General features: G+C 46.5%; 1 protein-coding gene across 7 annotated transcripts in view; it reads right to left on the bottom strand.

The window, feature by feature from the left end:
- abl1 (c-abl oncogene 1, non-receptor tyrosine kinase) overlaps positions 1-20,307 on the bottom strand; it is a 149,112-nt gene that overhangs the window by 8,638 nt on the left and 120,167 nt on the right. For 6 of the 7 annotated variants that reach the window (XR_010958148.1, XM_067969932.1, XM_067969934.1 and 3 more), the window contains exons 5-11: positions 15,621-15,705; positions 13,322-13,499; positions 12,076-12,260; positions 10,942-11,094; positions 9,124-9,213; positions 5,728-5,898; positions 2,410-4,183 (exon numbers count right to left, since the gene is read on the bottom strand). Coding sequence is in view for 6 of the 7 variants with exons in the window: in XM_067969932.1 (XP_067826033.1) it covers positions 2,410-4,183; positions 5,728-5,898; positions 9,124-9,213; positions 10,942-11,094; positions 12,076-12,260; positions 13,322-13,499; positions 15,621-15,705 (2,636 nt within the window). In the remaining variant the exon portion in view is untranslated. Of the gene's footprint in view, positions 1-2,405; positions 4,184-5,727; positions 5,899-9,123; positions 9,214-10,941; positions 11,095-12,075; positions 12,261-13,321; positions 13,500-15,620; positions 15,706-20,307 lie in introns of those variants that run through there. The other variant, XM_067969937.1, reaches the window with a different exon arrangement.

Genomic DNA, 20,307 nt, shown 5'->3' with positions numbered 1-20,307 from the left:
TAATATTCATCTGGCCAGGAATATATAATCTTAATCTTTATTTATTTTTTAAATTCATTTTAAGTTGCTGCGTCAGGATCAGACTTATCTCACCAGGGGGTTAAGAGAAGTAGAAAGAGCAAGTGTATCCATCACAGCCCTCGAGCCCTGGCAATCTGGCCCTCAAACGGTTATATTTGCTTTTGTATTGCTTATTTGCTGGTTGAGCCATGTTTGAATTTTGTAGACCTGGAGTTTTGGGAAGGGATGTTTTCAAAGCTGTTGCCTGATAAGTGGATAAATTCTAAATTAGAACACGCAGATTTGTTACAATCAGCAACTTTCAGATTAATGGGACAATATCAGCGACGTTAAGGTAGCTGCAGCTTAATGGGTTTAAACTTTGTAATCTGGTCCCCGAGGCTCCTGTGTGACCCACTGAGTCGGAAAGCTGGGACACCCCCTGGTACAGGGCAGTCTTGCTCTTGATGATACCTCCTGTTACAACGAGCGAGACTGAGAAGCCAGATCCATCATTAATCCCTTCAGGATGATGGAAGTGTTTGATGTGAGGGATGATGTGGAGATGCCGGTGATGGACCGGGGTGGACAAATGTAAGGAATCTTACAACACCAGGTTATAAGTCCAACAGTTTGTGAGGGAGGGGAGGGGAGGAAACAAAGGGATATTGTGGACAGCGAATTTTGGTTAAATCGCTAAAACCTTTCTTCGCAGCAGAGTATTTCAGAGTGTGTTAAGTGCTGTCAAGTTGAGCGAGATTCTGCCAGGCAACGCCTGTGCGCTTGAACATGGAGCACCAACACGGCCCGGCCTGTTTAGCTCGGATCGTGGGGGGAGCAGTCACCAAGTGCCAGCTCCCTGCATTTATATCGTCAAACCTGCTCTCTGCTTAGGGTTGCCAACCCTCTGAGAATTGAAAGATTAATCTGCTGGACACTGCTGCGAGCAAGCCAGGAGAAAAAAAAAATCACAAAAAAAAAGTGTTTTATTCTTCATTTTCTTTGAAGTTATAAGTTATAAAAATATTGGAGATGGGGGGAACAGAGGCTGTTTTGTGGGACGGTTGGAGGTCACGTGATGAAACCTCCAGGAATATGTCCAACCAGAGTTGGCAACCCTATCTCTGCTCCTAGCGGCAAAATGCACAGGCCAGTGAAGAAGCAGGTCTACGATTCTGGTAGTGGGGTACAGCCGTGTTAATGGTGGGGGGGGGCAATGCATGGACTCCAGACTTCAACAAGCACCAGCGCAATAGAGCATTTCTGGGTCGGTAATTAAAACTGAACCACTCACCCTGAAAATAAAAAACCAGCCTCAGCCCCGGCCCAGGATGAGATTAGCCCCTTGAAGGGGGCAATGGCTGATTTGACATGCTCCTCCGTTTTTCTGAGCTTTTGAAAGAGACATCAGTGGTAATGAGGTAGGGAATTGTAGCGGTGGTCAGGTGTCTTTTGATGCTGTCAGCTGAGGGACTACTGCACTCACAGGAGTGCTCGACTCTTGCACATTAGTCAAAGCAACCTCTTAGTAGTGCTCAGGGCATGGCGTGGCCTCTAATTCTAACCGCTTAGACACGGTATTAACATCCGATGGTCTTGTACCCAAAGGAGAGCATTGTCTGTTAAAGTGCTAACATCACTTATAGTGCCAATTGTATGGAGTTCCCGTCTATTGTTCAACACTGCGAGGGCTAAACTGTACAGCCCCCCCTAAAAAAACACAATTCGATGCAAGTGGTGAAGGGTTAACTGCAGTGAAGGATACGAAGTGAAACCAACATGCCAAAGTATCTGGTGATTAATCCGTTACTGTGGATTAAAGTTTATTTCCTTCTCCCTCCTCCCCCTTTAAAAGGATTTCAACTCATTTCTTGATTTTAAGTAACAAAAGTTGGTTATTTTCTGAGGAGGGAGGAAGCACTTTCAAAAGCTGCGCTGACACAAGTCACCGCTTCAACCTTTTGACGGCTGCTCCCAAGTGAAATTAGTGCAGTTCACTGGGCAGGGAAGCTGCATCACACCACCAGAGAAAGCAAGCTTTAATTATCAGCTTGCAAGCCACAAACGTCAGGCACATTTCAAAAATTTGCACTAAATGTCACGGGTGCTCATCATCAAGGAAGCGGCAGGCTGTTTGAATTTTTTTTTTTGGAGTGGGATTAACCGCTGTCGCCTCGAAGCCCTGACGAGAGGTAACTGATGCAGACATGGGGAATTTACAGGGCTACCGAGCAACAAATGCTGTGTTTCCATGCACACCCCTGGCAATCAGCCGAATTCAAGTCCTTCTCCTGATTCTGTCACACTGTTACGGAGTCTGGGAGCAGCTTTGTGTATATATTTTCTTTTATACCCTCCCCCACCCCAATCCCTCCCAACCCCCCCTCCCTCCCCCCGAGCCGTTGCTACCTCTGGACGATGTCACTGATTTCTTTCACAGACGAGAGCAGTTTGGTGAAGTCCTGGCTGGCTGAGCAGATCTGCAGCTGCCGCAGGTTGTTCTCCAGCTTGTTGATGGCCTCTCTGAAGGCAAACTTGTTGCGCATCTGCTGAATGGAGTCCACGTAGCTGACGCAGAAGGTGTACAGGTTCTTGCCGGCCTCCAGCACCGCGCTGTGGCTGGCCATCTGCTCGGAATTCTTTCCGATGGCGACGCGCAACGCCTCCGTGCTTTCCAAGACGGTGTCCTTGGTGATGTTCGCGCTGGCGATCTTCTCCGGCTGCTGCCGCGTTTTGCGCAGGGAGACTCTGGTCGAGATAAGTGGGATGAAGGCCGTGGTGGCCGAAGACTGCTGGTCCCCACTGGGGTTTGGTAAGGCAGGCTGCGCGGGGGACGAAGGAGCAGCTGAGGGGACATTTGTCCCCACGGCGGCTGATGGCTTCACAGAGGACTGAGGCTTTGGTGCAGAATGGAGGGCAGTTCTTTTGACCACGTCCCCCGACTGGCTCGGCTTGGGGGCCTCACCGCTCACAGCGTCGGCCACCTGAGCTGACTGCTTGGGCTTGCCGCCTGCCACGGTCTCCCCTGCGGTCTCGTGGGTGGGGCTCCGTGGTGGCCTGACAGATTTCATGCCCGGCGGAGGAGGGGGAGCTGGTTTCGATTTCTGCAACTTCCCCCTGTCCTTCACGGGGGCCGACAGCAGCTGCTCGGGGACCTGCCTGAACCTCCGTATCCTCGAGTCATCGTTCAGCAGCTTAACCCCGCCTAGGAACGATGTGCTGCTCTGTTTCAGTGTCGGAGAAGCAACGCTGGAGGAGACGTGGTCCTGTTGGGAAACAGAACTTAAGGCACAAATCTTCCCGCCCTCATCTTTGTCCTTGAGGGCGAGACTGCTGGAGGTGATCACTGCTGGCTGCCTACGAACAAGCTTCGGAGTCGATGCAGGTGGGCTTGAGCTGGGGCTGGACTCCAGGTTATTAAAAACGTCGTCGTTTAACTCGTCAGTCTTTTTTGGTAGCCGAGGGGGAGCCGTTAGGCTTCCCCGAGGAACGACGTCCACTTTAGTTTCATTCGTTCTCTTTCGAGGCAAGGCTGGCTTCTCATTCCTGTCACAACCTAAGGCAACTGCAATGGCTGATTCAGACTGTTTCCCTGTGGACTGCAGGTCACGAGGGAGTGTCAGTGCTTTCCTCTCTACGTCTTTGCTTCCCGGGGGCATGGATGACGCAGAGCAAGATCTCATAAAGCGCTTCGAGTTCGAGATTGATTCCTCTTCATTCCCCACAGGTTTTCCCACGGCTAACGTACTGGACTTCTTCAAATGCGGGGAGAAGAAGCCGGTTGGTCCCAAGAAGCTGCCGTTGGTGACGCCTCCTCCTCCTCCATTCGGACTTTGCGCCCCAGAGCTAAACGAGTGCTGGAATTTCGTCGGGTCTATCGTGTCGAGGGGCGCCACGCTGTTCACGAAGGCTCCGTTGTTTGCGTCTTTACTGGCTGCATTGGCGTCCTCCACCGCGTCGCCCTTTTTCTCCGACTGCCCGTCCATATCGCGGAAAGAGCTGCTGCGTTTGGGAGGGGTTGGTGCAGTCTTTTTCTTCTTTTTGATGAAGGAACTGAAGATCGAACTGGATTTGCCTTTCTCTTTCGTAAAAGGCTGTAAAGGATCCTCGTCGAAGTTGCTGCCCGGGTCTCTGTTCTTACGTGGCATCATTGGAGAAATGGCCATCTCGTGGTCCCCGGAATCTGCACACACACAGAGAGAGAGGCAAAGATAAACACCGGCACTTCTTGCTCTGCAGAGGATTATACTTACCCACGCACTCTGGGCAAACATTATTCTTACTGTCCAAACAACTGATCATACTGACTAGCAACTTCTGCGCTGCGGTGCAGCCCCCACTTCTGGTCGTGGGGAGAGGCAGGTCTGCGCTGGGGTTGGGGGGGAGAAGAACTGGACTTGGGTTCAAATCCAGACCAGACTGATGGGCCGAATGGCCTCCTCCTGTGCTGTAAGTACTATGGTACTATAATGGGATGAAGGGTCTCCTCTGAAATGAGCTTGGATGCCCGCAATTCAGCTCCTCGTGGACATGGGCCGACAGCATCTTATTCAGTGCTAATTTTAGCACTTTCACTCAGAGGCCACAGGTTGGCTGGTATAGGAAATGGGGGAGGGGGGCAACGTCACGTTGGCGAAGTAGGGGGAGCCTTTCTGGGATTTGGGGCTGAAGCAAGTTGTTCGTGGCACAGTCGAGGGAGCTTTACTGTGCTGTAATCTGACCCGAGTCCCATTCCTCAGGACTAACATTCCCCGCACTTTGATGAGCACAAAAGTGGGGGGAAAAGAACTATACAAGTTATTCAAAACAATGACAGAGGACCACTCTGTATTCATCCCCGCAGGTCTGGGTAATGACACCATACAATGCAACTCACTGTTTGAGGCAGCGGTAATAAAAATTAAACAAAGTTGCAGCATTTTTATGCCGCTTTCAAGAGCTCAGTGTAGTTTTACTAACATGCAAATAAAGCCTACTTTGCTTTCAGTGCAACATTTTGGGCCCTGGGTCCCTGCACAGACGAACAGATACCAGAAGTCCTGTATCTGATGAAAGGAAGGCAGTTACTTTTGTGTAACTATAATAAAAGATTAAATTTTAATCGAGGTGGCAGCTCACGGGTTAAAAAGCACATTCAGAATAAATACTGGTGAAAAATAATTTTTTTGAAGTTGGCAACAATCCAGGATTATTTCAGAGCCACAGGAGCTGATTCAATTAGTGAACAGGGAGTGAGGTCGAACTGTACTTAGGGCAAGTCATTTGGTGCAGTGGGACATCCTGCATTAAATCTCGTGTATTTTCACACTTGACGCGGGGAATGATTTGCCGCCCGAGTATCGCAACTTTGCATAAAAAGTCCCAGAGGACGTAAAAAAGCAATGACGGGCAAGATCTGACTGTGATCAAATTGATTACTCTGTAACAACAGTTAACGGCATGCCTGTGGACCAATCACGATTGGTGAAAATCTAGCTGTTTTATAATTACCAACGGGGCACGTCCACATTCACAGACACACAAACATGGTACCTGCACAGCTCCCAGTGTACCCGATGTGTTGGGAGAAATCCTGTCTGTTATAGCACAGAGGCACAGCGCAGATGGAAATTCATTATAAGCAAACTTAACGTCAGCACAACATTGGGGTTCAGTCCATAACCTCCCAATAATCTCGCTGCCCCCCGTTTGTGTTACTTACACCTTCACATCTGGAGTGAGACGTACCATGCTCGCTTGGGACTTTAAACGTTGAATGGGGTGCCTCTTGGACCTCATTTGGCTCTTTGCTCTCTGTCGCTCTCCGAAGAGTTCGTGTTTTGGTCGGCAGCTCCGGGGCTTGTGGCTTGTTACTGCCACAGCTCTTCCCTCCTTTCTTTCCCAGTTCTTTTTCGACCTCTTAAAAAAAAGTACACGACAAAGATCAGCGCTACTTTCCTGGACAGTTAAATACGACGTTGTCGAATTTCTATTTAAATTGTGGTAGGGTTTCCAAAAATAAATACAGGAGGAGACGATCAGACAACTTGAGCACTTTTTCAGCCAGCTGTAGTCTGGAAACTTACCACAGACCAATAAAACAATGGAAAGTGCTTAATGTTTAACAGTCTACTGATCCATAAAATGTGAAACACCACACCATGCAACAGCTTCTATGACCTACAGAATAATGTCACATTTTGCACACAAAACTAGCTGGACTTACTGTGATGAACCAGACTCTTGGGCCACAAAAATACGTAGCAGTAGATTGACCACTTTGTTAGCTCTGTAAATTTTCAGCACAAATTAATCGGTGAAAATATGTTTTGCTCTATGGCTTTGGGCGTTTCCTGTGTTGGCCTGCTGATCTTGGCAGGTCAGGACAGTGAAGTGAAAAGACTGATCTTTATTTGATACATGAGCTGGGTGCATCTGCTGGCATGTCCCAGTTGTACAAACTGAGTGAAGTGTTGCAGTGTAATATATTCATTGGTCAGTGACTTGTTATTGAAATTTCTGGCCGCCTTCTGGAGATCGATGCCCTTTCTTTAAAGGCTCCACGCCATTGGTTTTCAAAATTTTTTTTAAGCAGGGACTCGACTGAAAATACTCACTCTCCGATATCAACACTCTCCCAGGAAACGCTCACAAATACCGACGCAATCCCGCGCACTCCCCGCAAATACCGACGCAATCCCGCGCACTCCCCGCAAATACCGACGCAATCCCACGCACTCCCCGCAAATACCGGCGCACTCCCCGCAAATACCGGCGCACTCCCCGCAAATACCGGCGCACTCCCCGCAAATACCGGCGCACTCCCCGCAAATACCGGCGCACTCCCCGCAAATACCGGCGCACTCCCCGCAAATACCGGCGCACTCCCCGCAAATACCGGCGCACTCCCCGCAAATACCGGCGCACTCCCCGCAAATACCGGCGCACTCCCCGCAAATACCGGCGCACTCCCCGCAAATACCGGCGCACTCCCCGCAAATACCGGCGCACTCCCCGCAAATACCGGCGCACTCCCCGCAAATACCGGCGCACTCCCCGCAAATACCGGCGCACTCCCCGCAAATACCGGCGCACTCCCCGCAAATACCGGCGCACTCCCCGCAAATACCGGCGCACTCCCCGCAAATACCGGCGCACTCCCCGCAAATACCGGCGCACTCCCCGCAAATACCGGCGCACTCCCCGCAAATACCGGCGCACTCCCCGCAAATACCGGCGCACTCCCCGCAAATACCGGCGCACTCCCCGCAAATACCGGCGCACTCCCCGCAAATACCGGCGCACTCCCCGCAAATACCGGCGCACTCCCCGCAAATACCGGCGCACTCCCCGCAAATACCGGCGCACTCCCCGCAAATACCGGCGCACTCCCCGCAAATACCGGCGCACTCCCCGCAAATACCGGCGCACTCCCCGCAAATACCGGCGCACTCCCCGCAAATACCGGCGCACTCCCCGCAAATACCGGCGCACTCCCCGCAAATACCGGCGCACTCCCCGCAAATACCGGCGCACTCCCCGCAAATACCGGCGCACTCCCCGCAAATACCGGCGCACTCCCCGCAAATACCGGCGCACTCCCCGCAAATACCGGCGCACTCCCCGCAAATACCGGCGCACTCCCCGCAAATACCGGCGCACTCCCCGCAAATACCGGCGCACTCCCCGCAAATACCGGCGCACTCCCCGCAAATACCGGCGCACTCCCCGCAAATACCGGCGCACTCCCCGCAAATACCGGCGCACTCCCCGCAAATACCGGCGCACTCCCCGCAAATACCGGCGCACTCCCCGCAAATACCGGCGCACTCCCCGCAAATACCGGCGCACTCCCCGCAAATACCGGCGCACTCCCCGCAAATACCGACGCACTCCCCGCAAATACCGACGCACTCCCCGCAAATACCGACGCACTCCCCGCAAATACCGACGCACCCCCCGCAAATACCGACGCACCCCCCGCAAATACCGACGCACCCCCCGCAAATACCGACGCACCCCCCGCAAATACCGACGCACCCCCCGCAAATACCGACGCACTCCCCGCAAATACCGACGCACTCCCCGCAAATACCGACGCAATCCCGCAAATACCGACACACTCCCCGCAAATACCGACGCAATACCAACGCACTCCCAGCAAATACCGACGCAATCCCGCGCACTCCCCGCAAATACCGACGCAATACCAACGCACTCCCAGCAAATACCGACGCAATCCCGCGCACTCCCCGCAAATACCGACGCAATACCAACGCACTCCCAGCAAATACCGACGCAATCCCGCGCACTCCCCGCAAATACCGACGCAATACCGACGCACTCCCCGCAAATACCGACGCACTCCCCGCAAATACCGACGCACTCCCCGCAAATACCGACGCACTCCCCGCAAATACCGACGCACTCCCCGCAAATACCGACGCACTCCCCGCAAATACCGACGCACTCCCCGCAAATACCGACGCACTCCCCGCAAATACCGACGCACTCCCCGCAAATACCGACGCACTCCCCGCAAATACCGACGCACTCCCCGCAAATACCGACGCACTCCCCGCAAATACCGACGCACTCCCCGCAAATACCGACGCACTCCCCGCAAATACCGACGCACTCCCCGCAAATACCGACACAATCCCGCGCACCCCCCGCAAATACCGACGCACTCCCCGCAAATACCGACACAATCCCGCAAATACCGACACAATCCCGCAAATACCGACACAATCCCGCGCACCCCCCACAAATACCGACACAATACCAACGCACTCCCAGCAAATACCGACGCAATCCCGCGCACTCCCCGCAAACACCGACACACTCCCATGCACTTCCTACAAATATTGGCACGCTCCCATGAACCATCATAAATATCGGCACGCTCCTAATTTCTGAAAGTCTGCTGTACTAAAGTAAGACGATGCTATCGTTGTGGAACAGGCGTGATTTATTAGTACACAGCAACGGAAATAAAGTGCAAACAAGTCTATAAATATAGGATTCAGAATTTTTGTTTGTGGCGCATGGTATGTGTAGCCTCAGAGGGACTGAATTCAGCTGACCCTGTGAACCCCTTAGGATGCCCTCGTGTACCCCGGTTTGCTCTACACCAACACTCACCTTCTGATATGCTGGATTCCTGAAACATTGTATCGAATGCTCGATGGATGTCTGCAAATGATGGCCGGTCCCCTGGGTTCCACTTCCAACCTAGACACAAGTATCGTGGTTAGCAGTAAAGTAAAGCGTTCCCATCCAACAGGAATGATGCGGCGACTTCTTATCGTTAACCCATCGACTGATTTCGTGAGGAGAGCAATCAGGCTCCCTCCGTTCTACCGCAGGTGATTCCGCCAAAGTTAAGGACTGGCTCAAAGCGCAGTTTTCAGTGCCATCTGTCCAACGAGCAGCCAGATGTCAAAACTCCACCCGCAGCTGCACTGATATATTGTAGCTCAAACTAGCTCTCACCATTAACCCTTTGTTGACTTAATGATCGACAGTGACAGTTGTTTAATTCAACTTCTTTATCCAGAGAGTGGTCAGAACGTGGAACTCATTACCACAAGGAGTAGCTGAGGCGTAGAGCATGGATGCACTTAAGGGGAATCTAGATAAACGCATGAGGGAGGAAGGAACAGAAGGATACGCTGACAGGGTTAGATGAAGTAGGGTGGGTGGAGGCTCGTGTGGAGCATAAACACTGGGATAGACCAGTTGGGCTGAATGGCCTGATTCTGTGCTGTAATTTCTGTGTAAAGTGGTCTACTTAAAGCACAATGCAGTTCTTCACACTTCGATATTGTGACCTTATTCGGTTAATATTTTGCAGTTCAAGCTTTTCTTTGGAAATACAGATTTATTTTTTAGGAATTAGGAGGGTTAAGTCGACAACAATACATTTCTGAACACCCCTCCTCAAACTGCAATGGGAAACACAGTAATATCGGCAAAAGTAGAAAACTACCTCTAATTGCACATATGGTGCAAAACTTTCATCTATCTACATATTATTAGAATCTTTTAGAACGGTTCACGTAACCCATATTACATGGTGCCTGTGCTACCGAGGCCTCAAATTCCCTCCCTAAACCTCTCCCCCTCTCTCTTCTCCTTTAAGACACTCCTTAAAACCTTCCTCCTCGACCAAGCTTTTGGTCATCTGTCCGAATATCTCTTTATGTGGCTCATTTTATTTCAAATTTTGTCCGATTACGCTCCGGTGAAGTGCCTTGGGATGTTTTACGGTGTTAAAAGGAGCAATATAAATGCAAGCTGTTGTCGTGGGTGAGAGGGGAAGGTGTTCTGGAATAGAGGTAATTATGAAAGTTTAATTTTTAAGTTGTATTTAGTCTTTAATTGGTAAACTATATTTAAATATGGGTAACAGAAAAACAGAGAAAGTGATGTGATCATCATCTAAACAGAAGGCAGTCAGTGTGGAACTGAGCACATGGTGTTGCCAAAACTTGTGATTCACTTTCACGTTTGGTCAATATTAAAGAAATGTTTTAAAAAATTTAAATGCTTGCAAGCCACACTGGAAATGTAAACGTGCAGCTTTCCAGATATTTATATTTCTCTTACGAATTGTAAGCACTTTTTTTTAAAAATGAAAATCTTGGGACTACTGACTGTTTGGAAAGCTAAGGTAAGAACGGTTCAACATAATTACTCTGCATTCTGAAGTTGAAAGTCTTGTATGGATTGAGTATTTTTGCTTGGTCTGTTGGTTGCGGAGAGGCCGTCATCACTATGGTGCCTCCACTGGCTTGAGGATGTAATTGCAGTGTGACGTTTACATAGGCAGTTTCCATTATGTATGAAAATAGGAATTTATAATGGAAAAAGTTGACAGGAAATGCAAGCAGCCGTAAGATAATTAATATATTATACACGCTCTAAACTTGTCAATGAATGAACTCCTTGGGTACTCACACGCTCGCATCAACTCATAGACTTTCTCCGGACAACCCTCAGGCCGCTCCATCCTGTAATCTTTTTCCAACAGGTCATAAACTTGCGAAAGGTCAATTCCAGGGTATGGAGACATGCCGTACGTTGCAATCTCCCACAGGAGAACGCCAAATGCTATGGGGGAAAGTAAACGTCATGTTATATTAGTTCAGATACACAGTATGGATGGGGACCATTTTCTTTGCAGCAGTTTTTTAAGGTAAGCAATTGTGGTAAAATGATTGACCATTAACTCCAACATTAGACACACTGGTCCCCTTCAAACAGTGAGAGAGTAAGAAATGCTCAAATTACTGAAGATGTTAAGGATATACAATGGCAGGCTGACATAATTTCACATTTGTAGAGGGACTGTTGCCTTCAGGTGCCCTTACAGTTAATAAATGTGATGTGGAGATGCCGGTGATGGACTGGGGTGGACAAATGTAAGGAGTTTTACAACACCAGGTTATAGTCCAACAGATTTATTTAAAATCACAAGCTTTCGGAGGCTTCCTCCATCGTCAGGTGAGTGACGAAGGAGGAAGCCTCCGAAAGCTTGTGATTTTAAATAAATCTGCTGGACTATAACCTGGTGTTGTAAGACTCCTTACAGTTAATAAATGGGTTGAAGAGTGGTAAATCAACATAGATATTCTTTAATGTCTTCCCCATTAGTTCTATCCACTCATCAACGAGCACGGACCACAGTCGGTGGCTGGTGGGGTGGGGGGGGGGGAAGGGGGCGTTGGGGGAGAGAATGGCTCGAAGGATTAACTGAATAAACACACAAAGCTAAACAACTCAGGGTTAACGGTGGTATCAACTGCTGTTAATTCAGCTTCCTTACATTGTTGGAATCAACAAACACTCCCCAGGCAGCAACCTTAATTAAATCATCAGAACTTGAACAACAAAACACAACATAAATAGGAGAAGAAAAAAAACTAAGCAGGTGGCCCAAACTAACTGCAGGAGTTTGCTTTTTAAAACCGAGGGATCTTTCCTTAACTGGAGTTCATTATTCCAGATGGTCACTCAAAGCACTTGCCTGCCATGCACGAATTTTAATAATGCATCCTATTAAATATTCAGCTGGAGCAACTATGTACTTACCCCACACATCTGATTTGATTGAAAATTTGTTGTAGGCCAGGCTCTCTGGAGCAGTCCATTTAATGGGAAATTTAGCTCCAGCATGTGCTGTGTACGTGTCCCCTGTCATCAACCTGCTTAGCCCAAAATCAGCCACTTTAACCAAGTGGTTCTCCCCTACAAGGCAGTTCCTAGCGGCAAGATCCCTAGGAAAAGGTACAAGGCACAATTAGATCGCTAGGAAAAGGTACAAGGCACAACTAGATTCCTAGAAAAAGGTACAAGGCACAACTAGATGGCTAGGAAGCTACATTTGCCTCTGAAGAATGTGAAGTTTGCTAATGACTGCATATGGAAAGGTCAGACATTCTGCAGACAAAAGGATAGACACTCGACATTTTTAGCACACAATGTCCTCTCCTCTGCGCCAGATATAGTTGTAGAAAAGAAATCAAGCTCTGGTCACCAGTAAATATCGCCATTATGCAATTAAGTACCTTACTTACAGAAATCGTTCTATGACAATCTTTTTGTGCCTTGAAAATAATCAGCTTTCACTTGTATTGAACAGGCTATTGCAGCACAGGAGCAGTGAATGGTCTGTAACTCAGAAGTGCTGGATGCTCCTGAGAGTTCAAGCTGTTTTCGCATGAGTGAAGAGTCTACATTTGACCGAGCCAGTGTTATTTTAAAGACTGTGTATAGTGACACCACTATTCCCGGCCAGAATGGAGATGATTGGGTAATTCCCCCGTCAAACACACCTGGAGTCACTGCTGCAAGCGACTGGGATTGATTTAACGCACATAATTTGTATATTTAACTATCCTCCATTCATTACATTTTACTGGAGAAATAATCCTGCTTTTACCGGGAGACTTTGCTGTAGTTTCGGTCATGAGTTCTGTTTACTGTAGTTTGTAGAGACTCTGCCATAGGGCGCTGTTTAAATAGACTGTTTGCTGTAAAATAGACTGTTTGCTGTAAGTCGTGCCGTAAGTCCCGCCCCACCTCCAACTCATTGGCTGACACGGTGGTGTCAATACTCACTTTGTTGTGAATGGTTTACCAATGGCGAAAACAGCAACAATCAGAAATAACTGGCTAAAGTGTTCAAGGCACAATCTTCAATGCTGTGTTCTATTCTACAAGGAGTTGGCGTTTAAAAGTAAATTTGAAGCGTAACAACTTGCTGCAGTGAATCACAATCCCACACGGCAAAATTAATCACACCCTAATAAGATTCTCGCATACTAGGACGGGGTACCTGTGAATGAAATTTTTCTTCTCCAAGTACTCCATCGCAGAGGATATCTGAGTTGCCATATATAGCAGCACAACAGCATTCACCTCCTCCTTGTTGCAATCACGCAAGTAATCCAGGAGGTTACCGTGAGTCATAAACTCTGTGATGATGTAAAATGGAGGCTCCCGAGTACATACACCTTGGGGGGAAATGACAGAAAACACTCATCGTTAAGTGTGTTACTAACATTCGACACGGTGTTCAAATACAGATGTTCCCAGCTGGAAGAGTGGCCTATTGCTCAGCACCAACTTGAGAACATAAACTCAGTCCAAAAAATACACTCTAAGGCATTTTAATGGAGTTTTGTCTCTGATAAAATATTCGTTCCCCAACTTTTTTTGTTATAAAATGGGACACAACATTCCAGGGTTTGAAAGACGACTTCCCTATCGTAACATTGCAAAGTTTTGAGCTGAGAACGAGTATTCCATGTAGCCTATTCTTCCAAATCTCCCATCGGGTTCCTGGCTGTGATTCCAGAACTAACAATTCTGTATCCCCTTTCCGAACAGGAATTCATCAGTCCTTTTTAAAAAAAAATCCTGCTTTGGTTTTCTGTTCCCCCTTCGTTACGAACGTACAAAAATGACGGACAGAAAAAGACCAGCTGTTCCATCAAGTTGTTGGTAATCTGTTCCCCAATTCTATTGCCCTCTTACTTGAAAAAAAATTGACTCAATTTCTTGCTTTCTTTTGATAACTTTAACCTGAATCCCCCCAGTCCTCGAATCCAGTGCCCACCAGAAGAACCTTCCTGGATTTAATTTCTCCATAACCCTGAACATTTTGAAGACCCCCATCATGTCCCCTCTCAACCTGCTCTTCTCAAAACTCAGAGTCAGCAATCGTTCCTCATAACCCAGCCCTCTAAGTTCAGACATCAGCTCTGCAGATTCCCCTGGACTCCCTCCGATAACTAGAGAAGCTGGGGTTGTTCTCCTTAGAGCAGAGAAGATTGAAGGGAGATTTAATAGAGGCATTCAAAATTATGAAGGATTTTGATGGAGTAAATAAAGAGAAACTGTTTCCAGTGACAGGAGGGATGGTAATCAGAGGACACAGATTTAAGGTAATTGGCAAAAGAACCAGAGGTGAGATGAGGAGAATTTTTTTTTTTAAGCAGCGAGTTATGATGATCTGGAATGCGCTGCCTGAAAGAGCGGTCGGAGCAGATTCAGTAGTAACTTTCAAAAGGAAATTAGATAAATACACGATGGAGAAAAATCTGCAGGGCTCTGGGGAAAGAGTAGGGGAGTGGGACTAACTGGATAGCAAGATGGGCCGAATGGCTTCCTTCTGTTCTATATGATTGTATGAACTCTACATCCTTTCTAAGAAAGAGACCAAAATTAAACACATGATCTCAAAGGGTGATTCACAAAAATGATTTTATGGGTATTTCTTGCAAGCTAAAAGCTTCGAAAAGCTAAAATGGCCATTTCTCATCTAGGAGCTCTCTTGTGCTCCTAACTGAAGATGCATCCAGTAGTTGACTGCTGTAACGTACAGTTCTTCGTTACAGTGAATTGTTCTATTAGTAGGATGTAAACATCTCCTACAAAAATAACTAAAGACGTAAAACCACAGACTATCGAGGAATTTAGTCACAGGATACACTGCAGACTTATGTGGTTTAACATTTCATGGGTCGAAGACCATGTTTGGTATGCAAGGTTTCACAGCAACACCTGCGTCTAGCGAATTAAATGGGATGTAATGAATGCAATGGTAACCAAGTTCAATGTATTTCATGATTGCTGTCAGCGTAAGTAGTTTATTATCCACAATGATACTTCAGTACTCAGGACACAGGTTTGTCTACTTAAATCCAATCTCATACAATCTGCAGTCACAGTTATTCTGTAATAGGTTTACAGAAGGCCTGTGCTAGTGTTAGCTCTACATTGGAGCCATTTACTCTAATCTCATTCCCCTACCCTTTCCTTGCACCCTTTAATATCTTCCTTCAAGTACTTATCAGTTCCCTCTTCAATGCCATGACTGACTGAGCTCCTGTAGCACCCCTTCTGGTAATGCATTCCAAAACCCAGTAACAGTCTGCGTAAAAATAAGTTGCTTCTAAACCCCCCTCCCCAATGCTTTTATTTATAACCCTAACTTTATACCTCCTTATTTTGTATTTAAATTTTTTTTTTGGGGGGAGGACATGGAATCATTGGAGATGATCTTTCTTCCTAAAAAGCAGAGTGCTCAAACACTTGCATTGGTGTGAGTCACCTCACCTGCACTCACTTACCTAGCAGCTGTACCAGATTGGGATGCTTAATTTCCTTCATAACTGCAGCTTCTTTCAAGAACTCTTCCACTTCCATAGTATCTTCCTGGGGAAAGAGAACAGCTCTGCATTAGGTACGGAGGATCAGGGGTGCAGGGCTACTGGTACCGCACACACAAAAAAAAATATAGAGCTCGATGCAACCTCTGCCAAAGTTCTTTGTTGTGCCGTGACAAGAGAGTACAGCAGGTGCAGGGTCAATCTCGAATGCATCGCCTGTGATTCACTCAGTTCTGTAACTGAAATAGCAGTGCCTTTTCCTTGCAAAGAATATATTCTGCCTTTTGCTGCAGACTTTTGTTTACAAGATTAATATAATGAACGGTTATATACAGTGAATGTACACACAGCAAGTTACAGTGAAATCTGGAATACATGCATGAAGGTTACAATCCCAGAACTAAGTGATGATGTGGAGATGCCGGTGATGGACTGGGGTTGACAATTGTAAACAATTTTACAACACCAAGTTATAGTCCAGCAATTTTATTTTAAATTCACAAGCTTTCGGAGATTTTCTCCTTCCTCAGGCAAATGTTTCAAGAACTAAGTGAAACATGTTATATTTTAAACAAATCACTGACTGTAAATGAATGAAATTTGAATTCTGCTTAACATTCCCTTTGGCAAAACAACCAGGGGAGAGATGAGGAGAAATTATTTTTACGCAGCGAGTTATGATGATCTGGAATGCACTGCCTAAAAGGGCGGTGGAAACAGATTCAATAGTAACTTTCAAAAGGGAATTGGATATAAACTTGAAAAGGAAAAATTTACAGGGCAATGGGGAATGAATAGGGGAGTGGGACTAATTGGATAGCTCTTTCAAAGAGCCGGCACAGGCACAATGGGCCGAATGGCCTCCTTCTGTGCTGTATGATTCTATGAAAAGACTCACATTTATACAACACCTTATCCTGTGTTAGAAATATCTCAAAACATGTCACACGAAATGAGTTACTTTGAAACGGCAGCCAGTTTGTGCACAAGAACACACAAACAGTAGTGAGTGACCAGTTAAACCAAGTGCGGATGGCACTGGCTGACCACGATTACTGTTGGATCTCTACTTATGTTGACACTGAGTACTTTTCCCCAATCTTACCCCATTACCATTGCTGCCCTGAGTACGGCACCTTCACCGTGTGCCCTACAGACACTCCTTGACCCACCAAAAAAAAAACCTGAGCTGCCTTTACTACAATCATTTCATAAGAACTCCTATTTCTGCACTGCGGACTGTGGGAAACCCTTCGCACTGCTGAGTGGAGTGGAACTTTATGCGGTTAGTAAAACGGACGTGGGTGGATGGTGCTGCCATGTGGTAATGTTTATTTGTTCTCGGCATGTGGGCAACACTGGCAAGGGCAGTATTTATTGCCCAATCCTAGTCGTAGGGAAGGCATCAAGAGTGAACCACATAGTGTGGGACTGGTCTCACATGTAGGCCCGGCCACATAGAGACGGCAGTTTATAGGACAATCCGGCAACTCCCATTGTCATTTTCTGGTGCTAGCCCACAAATTACCATGTTTATTTTGAGTCGAGGTGGAATTTGAACCTCTGATTCCTAGTCCAGTACAATAAACACAAGGCGACCACACATGGCGGTGTCCTATCAATTCTATTCTCACGCCGATGTCTGCAATAATCCATCAAGGTCGTTATCCACAAGATTCTGTTCCCTGTTGACACTGTGCGGTCAATATACTGAAACATCCATTGATGTCACTGATGCATATTTGTCCTGGGGACGAATGCATTGAAACCACACACACACACACACACCTGATTTAATTCAAGTAAAACATAACAGGAACCACTGAATTTGTGGACAAACAAGCAGGTCCATATAACAGGCTTTGATGCAGGAGCCCAACATAAAATAACCAGGGTTATGGTGAGACTGGTTCCACACCCTGCCCATAAGTCAGGTCTGTCCTTACTTGAATCAACCAAATGCTACACTTTGAAGAAATGTGCAGTAACCGGGGGAACTAACTCGCAGCCAGGTTACATTCATAGATTACTAATTATTTGGAAGTCAGTAAAACACCTTCAATAACTAACTAATTGGTGAAGTCATAAATTTGATGTGTGCAGCTCAAAAAGCTTCTCCAAAGGAACCAGCTCATTTAGAACCAGCACACGCGGTCATTCGGCCCATCAGGTCTGTGCTGGTTCTTTGCTCGAGCAACCCAAAACGAATCCCACTGCCCCGCTCTCTCCCCAGTCCTGTACTTTCCTCTGCTTTAAATGTTTTCTCTTAAAGGGTGCAATGGTCTCTGAAGGCTCATTTGTTCTGAAACTGTGATGCACAGTGCAAAACAGGGAAGCTGTGTTAAGGAAGTTAACAGTGTAATTAGAAAATATTACCAGCATTGTACGTGCTTATACAGGACACAGCAACTGCCCTATGTTAAAACAGGATACTGTTTAGCTGACACATAGCATTTGAACTTAAGACGTTATAAGCTGACATGCAGGGACACTTATATTCACACTGCACTGACCCTGTTACCACGCAACGCTGCCTGCATCTGGGATTAGGGCCTGGCCTGACACTTGAGCGAAGCAAAGCGAGACTATTTTGAGGACAGAGTGTCCCAGCTTCACTTTGGAGTTGGTTCAGGCCACAAGACCCGAATTACACTGCACAGGTTTAGCTGAAACTCCTTGATGCCAATGCTAAACTTGTAAAATGCATCCTAAATGAATACTGTGAGAAATTTTAAAAACGAAAAGTTAACAAGGCTACAAAAGAGGATATTATACACTGCTTGTCCACCTTTCCACTGATTTTCACTGACAGGAAAATAGCATCACAAGTGCTAGGCTACCACTAATAACAGATCATTATAAATTCCAGGAGTTGGACGATACCAACTGAATTTGCATCTGCAAAATGTTTCACTGAGCATTTCACACTCGGGTACTAGGAGAGTCCTAGCAGTATTGATGCGTACTTTATGAATTTGAATACAAATCTAGAGTCCTGCATTCTTATAAATGAGGTACACTGCCAAAGTTACCATCTGACTGTTTCCCCACAGGTGCTGCCGACCTGCTGAGTATTTCCAGCTTTTTCTGTTTTAGTTAACACTGAGGACTTTACTTTTCTCCCATCTTCAAAGTGGTTATGGCACAGAGATAGATTGCTGAAATCGAAAAAATGTACGTGCATTTATATAGCGCCTTTCATGTCCTCGGGATATCCCAAAGCGCTTCATAGCCAACAAAGTACTCTTTGAAGTGCAGTCTCTTGTTATTTTATAAGCAGATGTGACTGCCAATTTGCACACAGTAAGGTCCCACAAACAACAATTAGATAAATGACCAGTTAATCTGTTGCCGGTGGTTGTTGATTAAGGGACAAATGTTGGCCAGGACACTGGGAGAACTCCCCTGATCTTCGATCAATAGTGTCAGGGGATCCTTTATGTTCACCTAAAGAGGCAAATGGGGCTTCTGTTTAACGTCTCGTCCGAAAGATGGTGCCACTGAAGTGTCAGCCTAGATTACATGCTCAAGTCCTGGAGTAGGGTTTGAACCAACAACCTTCTGACTCTGCATCTAGAGTGTTATCACTGAGCCAAGCTTATCATAACTGATCTCTACCAACTGGAACAGTGACTTAGTTAGCTATTTTATTAGGTTTGAGCCCTTCCGGGTACTTCTCAGCTATCCATACAGCATAGCTTGACTCTAATAGATCTTGTACCAATGCTATAACTTCGGCTATTTGGTGGATTGGCACCAACATGCTACAGTAGAACACTGATTACCTAAGTATCCGCAAACTCGGGCAGATGACCAGTGGAATGCTAGAACAATTCTCCAATGCCACAGTTGATCTTGCATGCAAGTGAGGATAACGGAACTTGTTCTCCCACAATCAAAGTTGTTGGGAAGTTTCTCATATATTAAATTTCATTGCAACAGGCTGTGTAATGGAACTCAGCTGAAACTGACTATTCAATGGGTGGCTGCAGTTCGATTAAGTCAACAGTTCAAATGTAAATCATCTGTCCAGCTCCATTTCAGCATGGGTCTTAAAAGTGATCGACACATCGGGTAGCTGACATGTGAAAATTGTTTGTTAAAGCTGAAAATTATTGTCAGCTTTCTCCTTATTCGCAACTTGGGCTGCGTTTTACTGCGTTAAATGCAAGTTGTTGTGTTAGTTCGGGAAAAGGGAAACCATAATTTTAAGTGGAGGAGTTCAATATGAAGACTCTCAATTATCCACCAAAAACCAGGGACTCTCCATCATGGTGGACAATCGAGGTTCCACTGTACAGGATGAAGCCGATTCTCTTGTAATGTTGCATCAACACTTCTTGCCTGACACTTAATTCTTCACCTCAAATTGCTGCCACAGCCAACCTACTCAATACACTCTCTAGACGGAACGCAAATCTGGGAGGATGAAATCTGCAATCTCTTATTGCTCTTTAGGGTAATCCTCACAGCTCAAGTAGACATATAATAAAAAATGTTTCACCCACTGAAATCCAAGCAGCGACACTGCTGCATTATGAGAAATAAGTAAAAAAAAAAAAATCGAATTTGTCAGTCCACTGCACCAGATTATACAGTGTACAGACTGCACTACACAACAGAATTTCTACCTATCACTATATTTAAC

This window comes from Heptranchias perlo, chromosome 31 (assembly GCF_035084215.1).
Source record: "Heptranchias perlo isolate sHepPer1 chromosome 31, sHepPer1.hap1, whole genome shotgun sequence".
In the NCBI taxonomy this organism is placed as follows: domain Eukaryota; kingdom Metazoa; phylum Chordata; class Chondrichthyes; order Hexanchiformes; family Hexanchidae; genus Heptranchias; species Heptranchias perlo.
The sequence above is the reverse complement of the archived record's forward strand: the minus strand, read 5'-3'. Positions and strand labels throughout refer to the sequence as shown.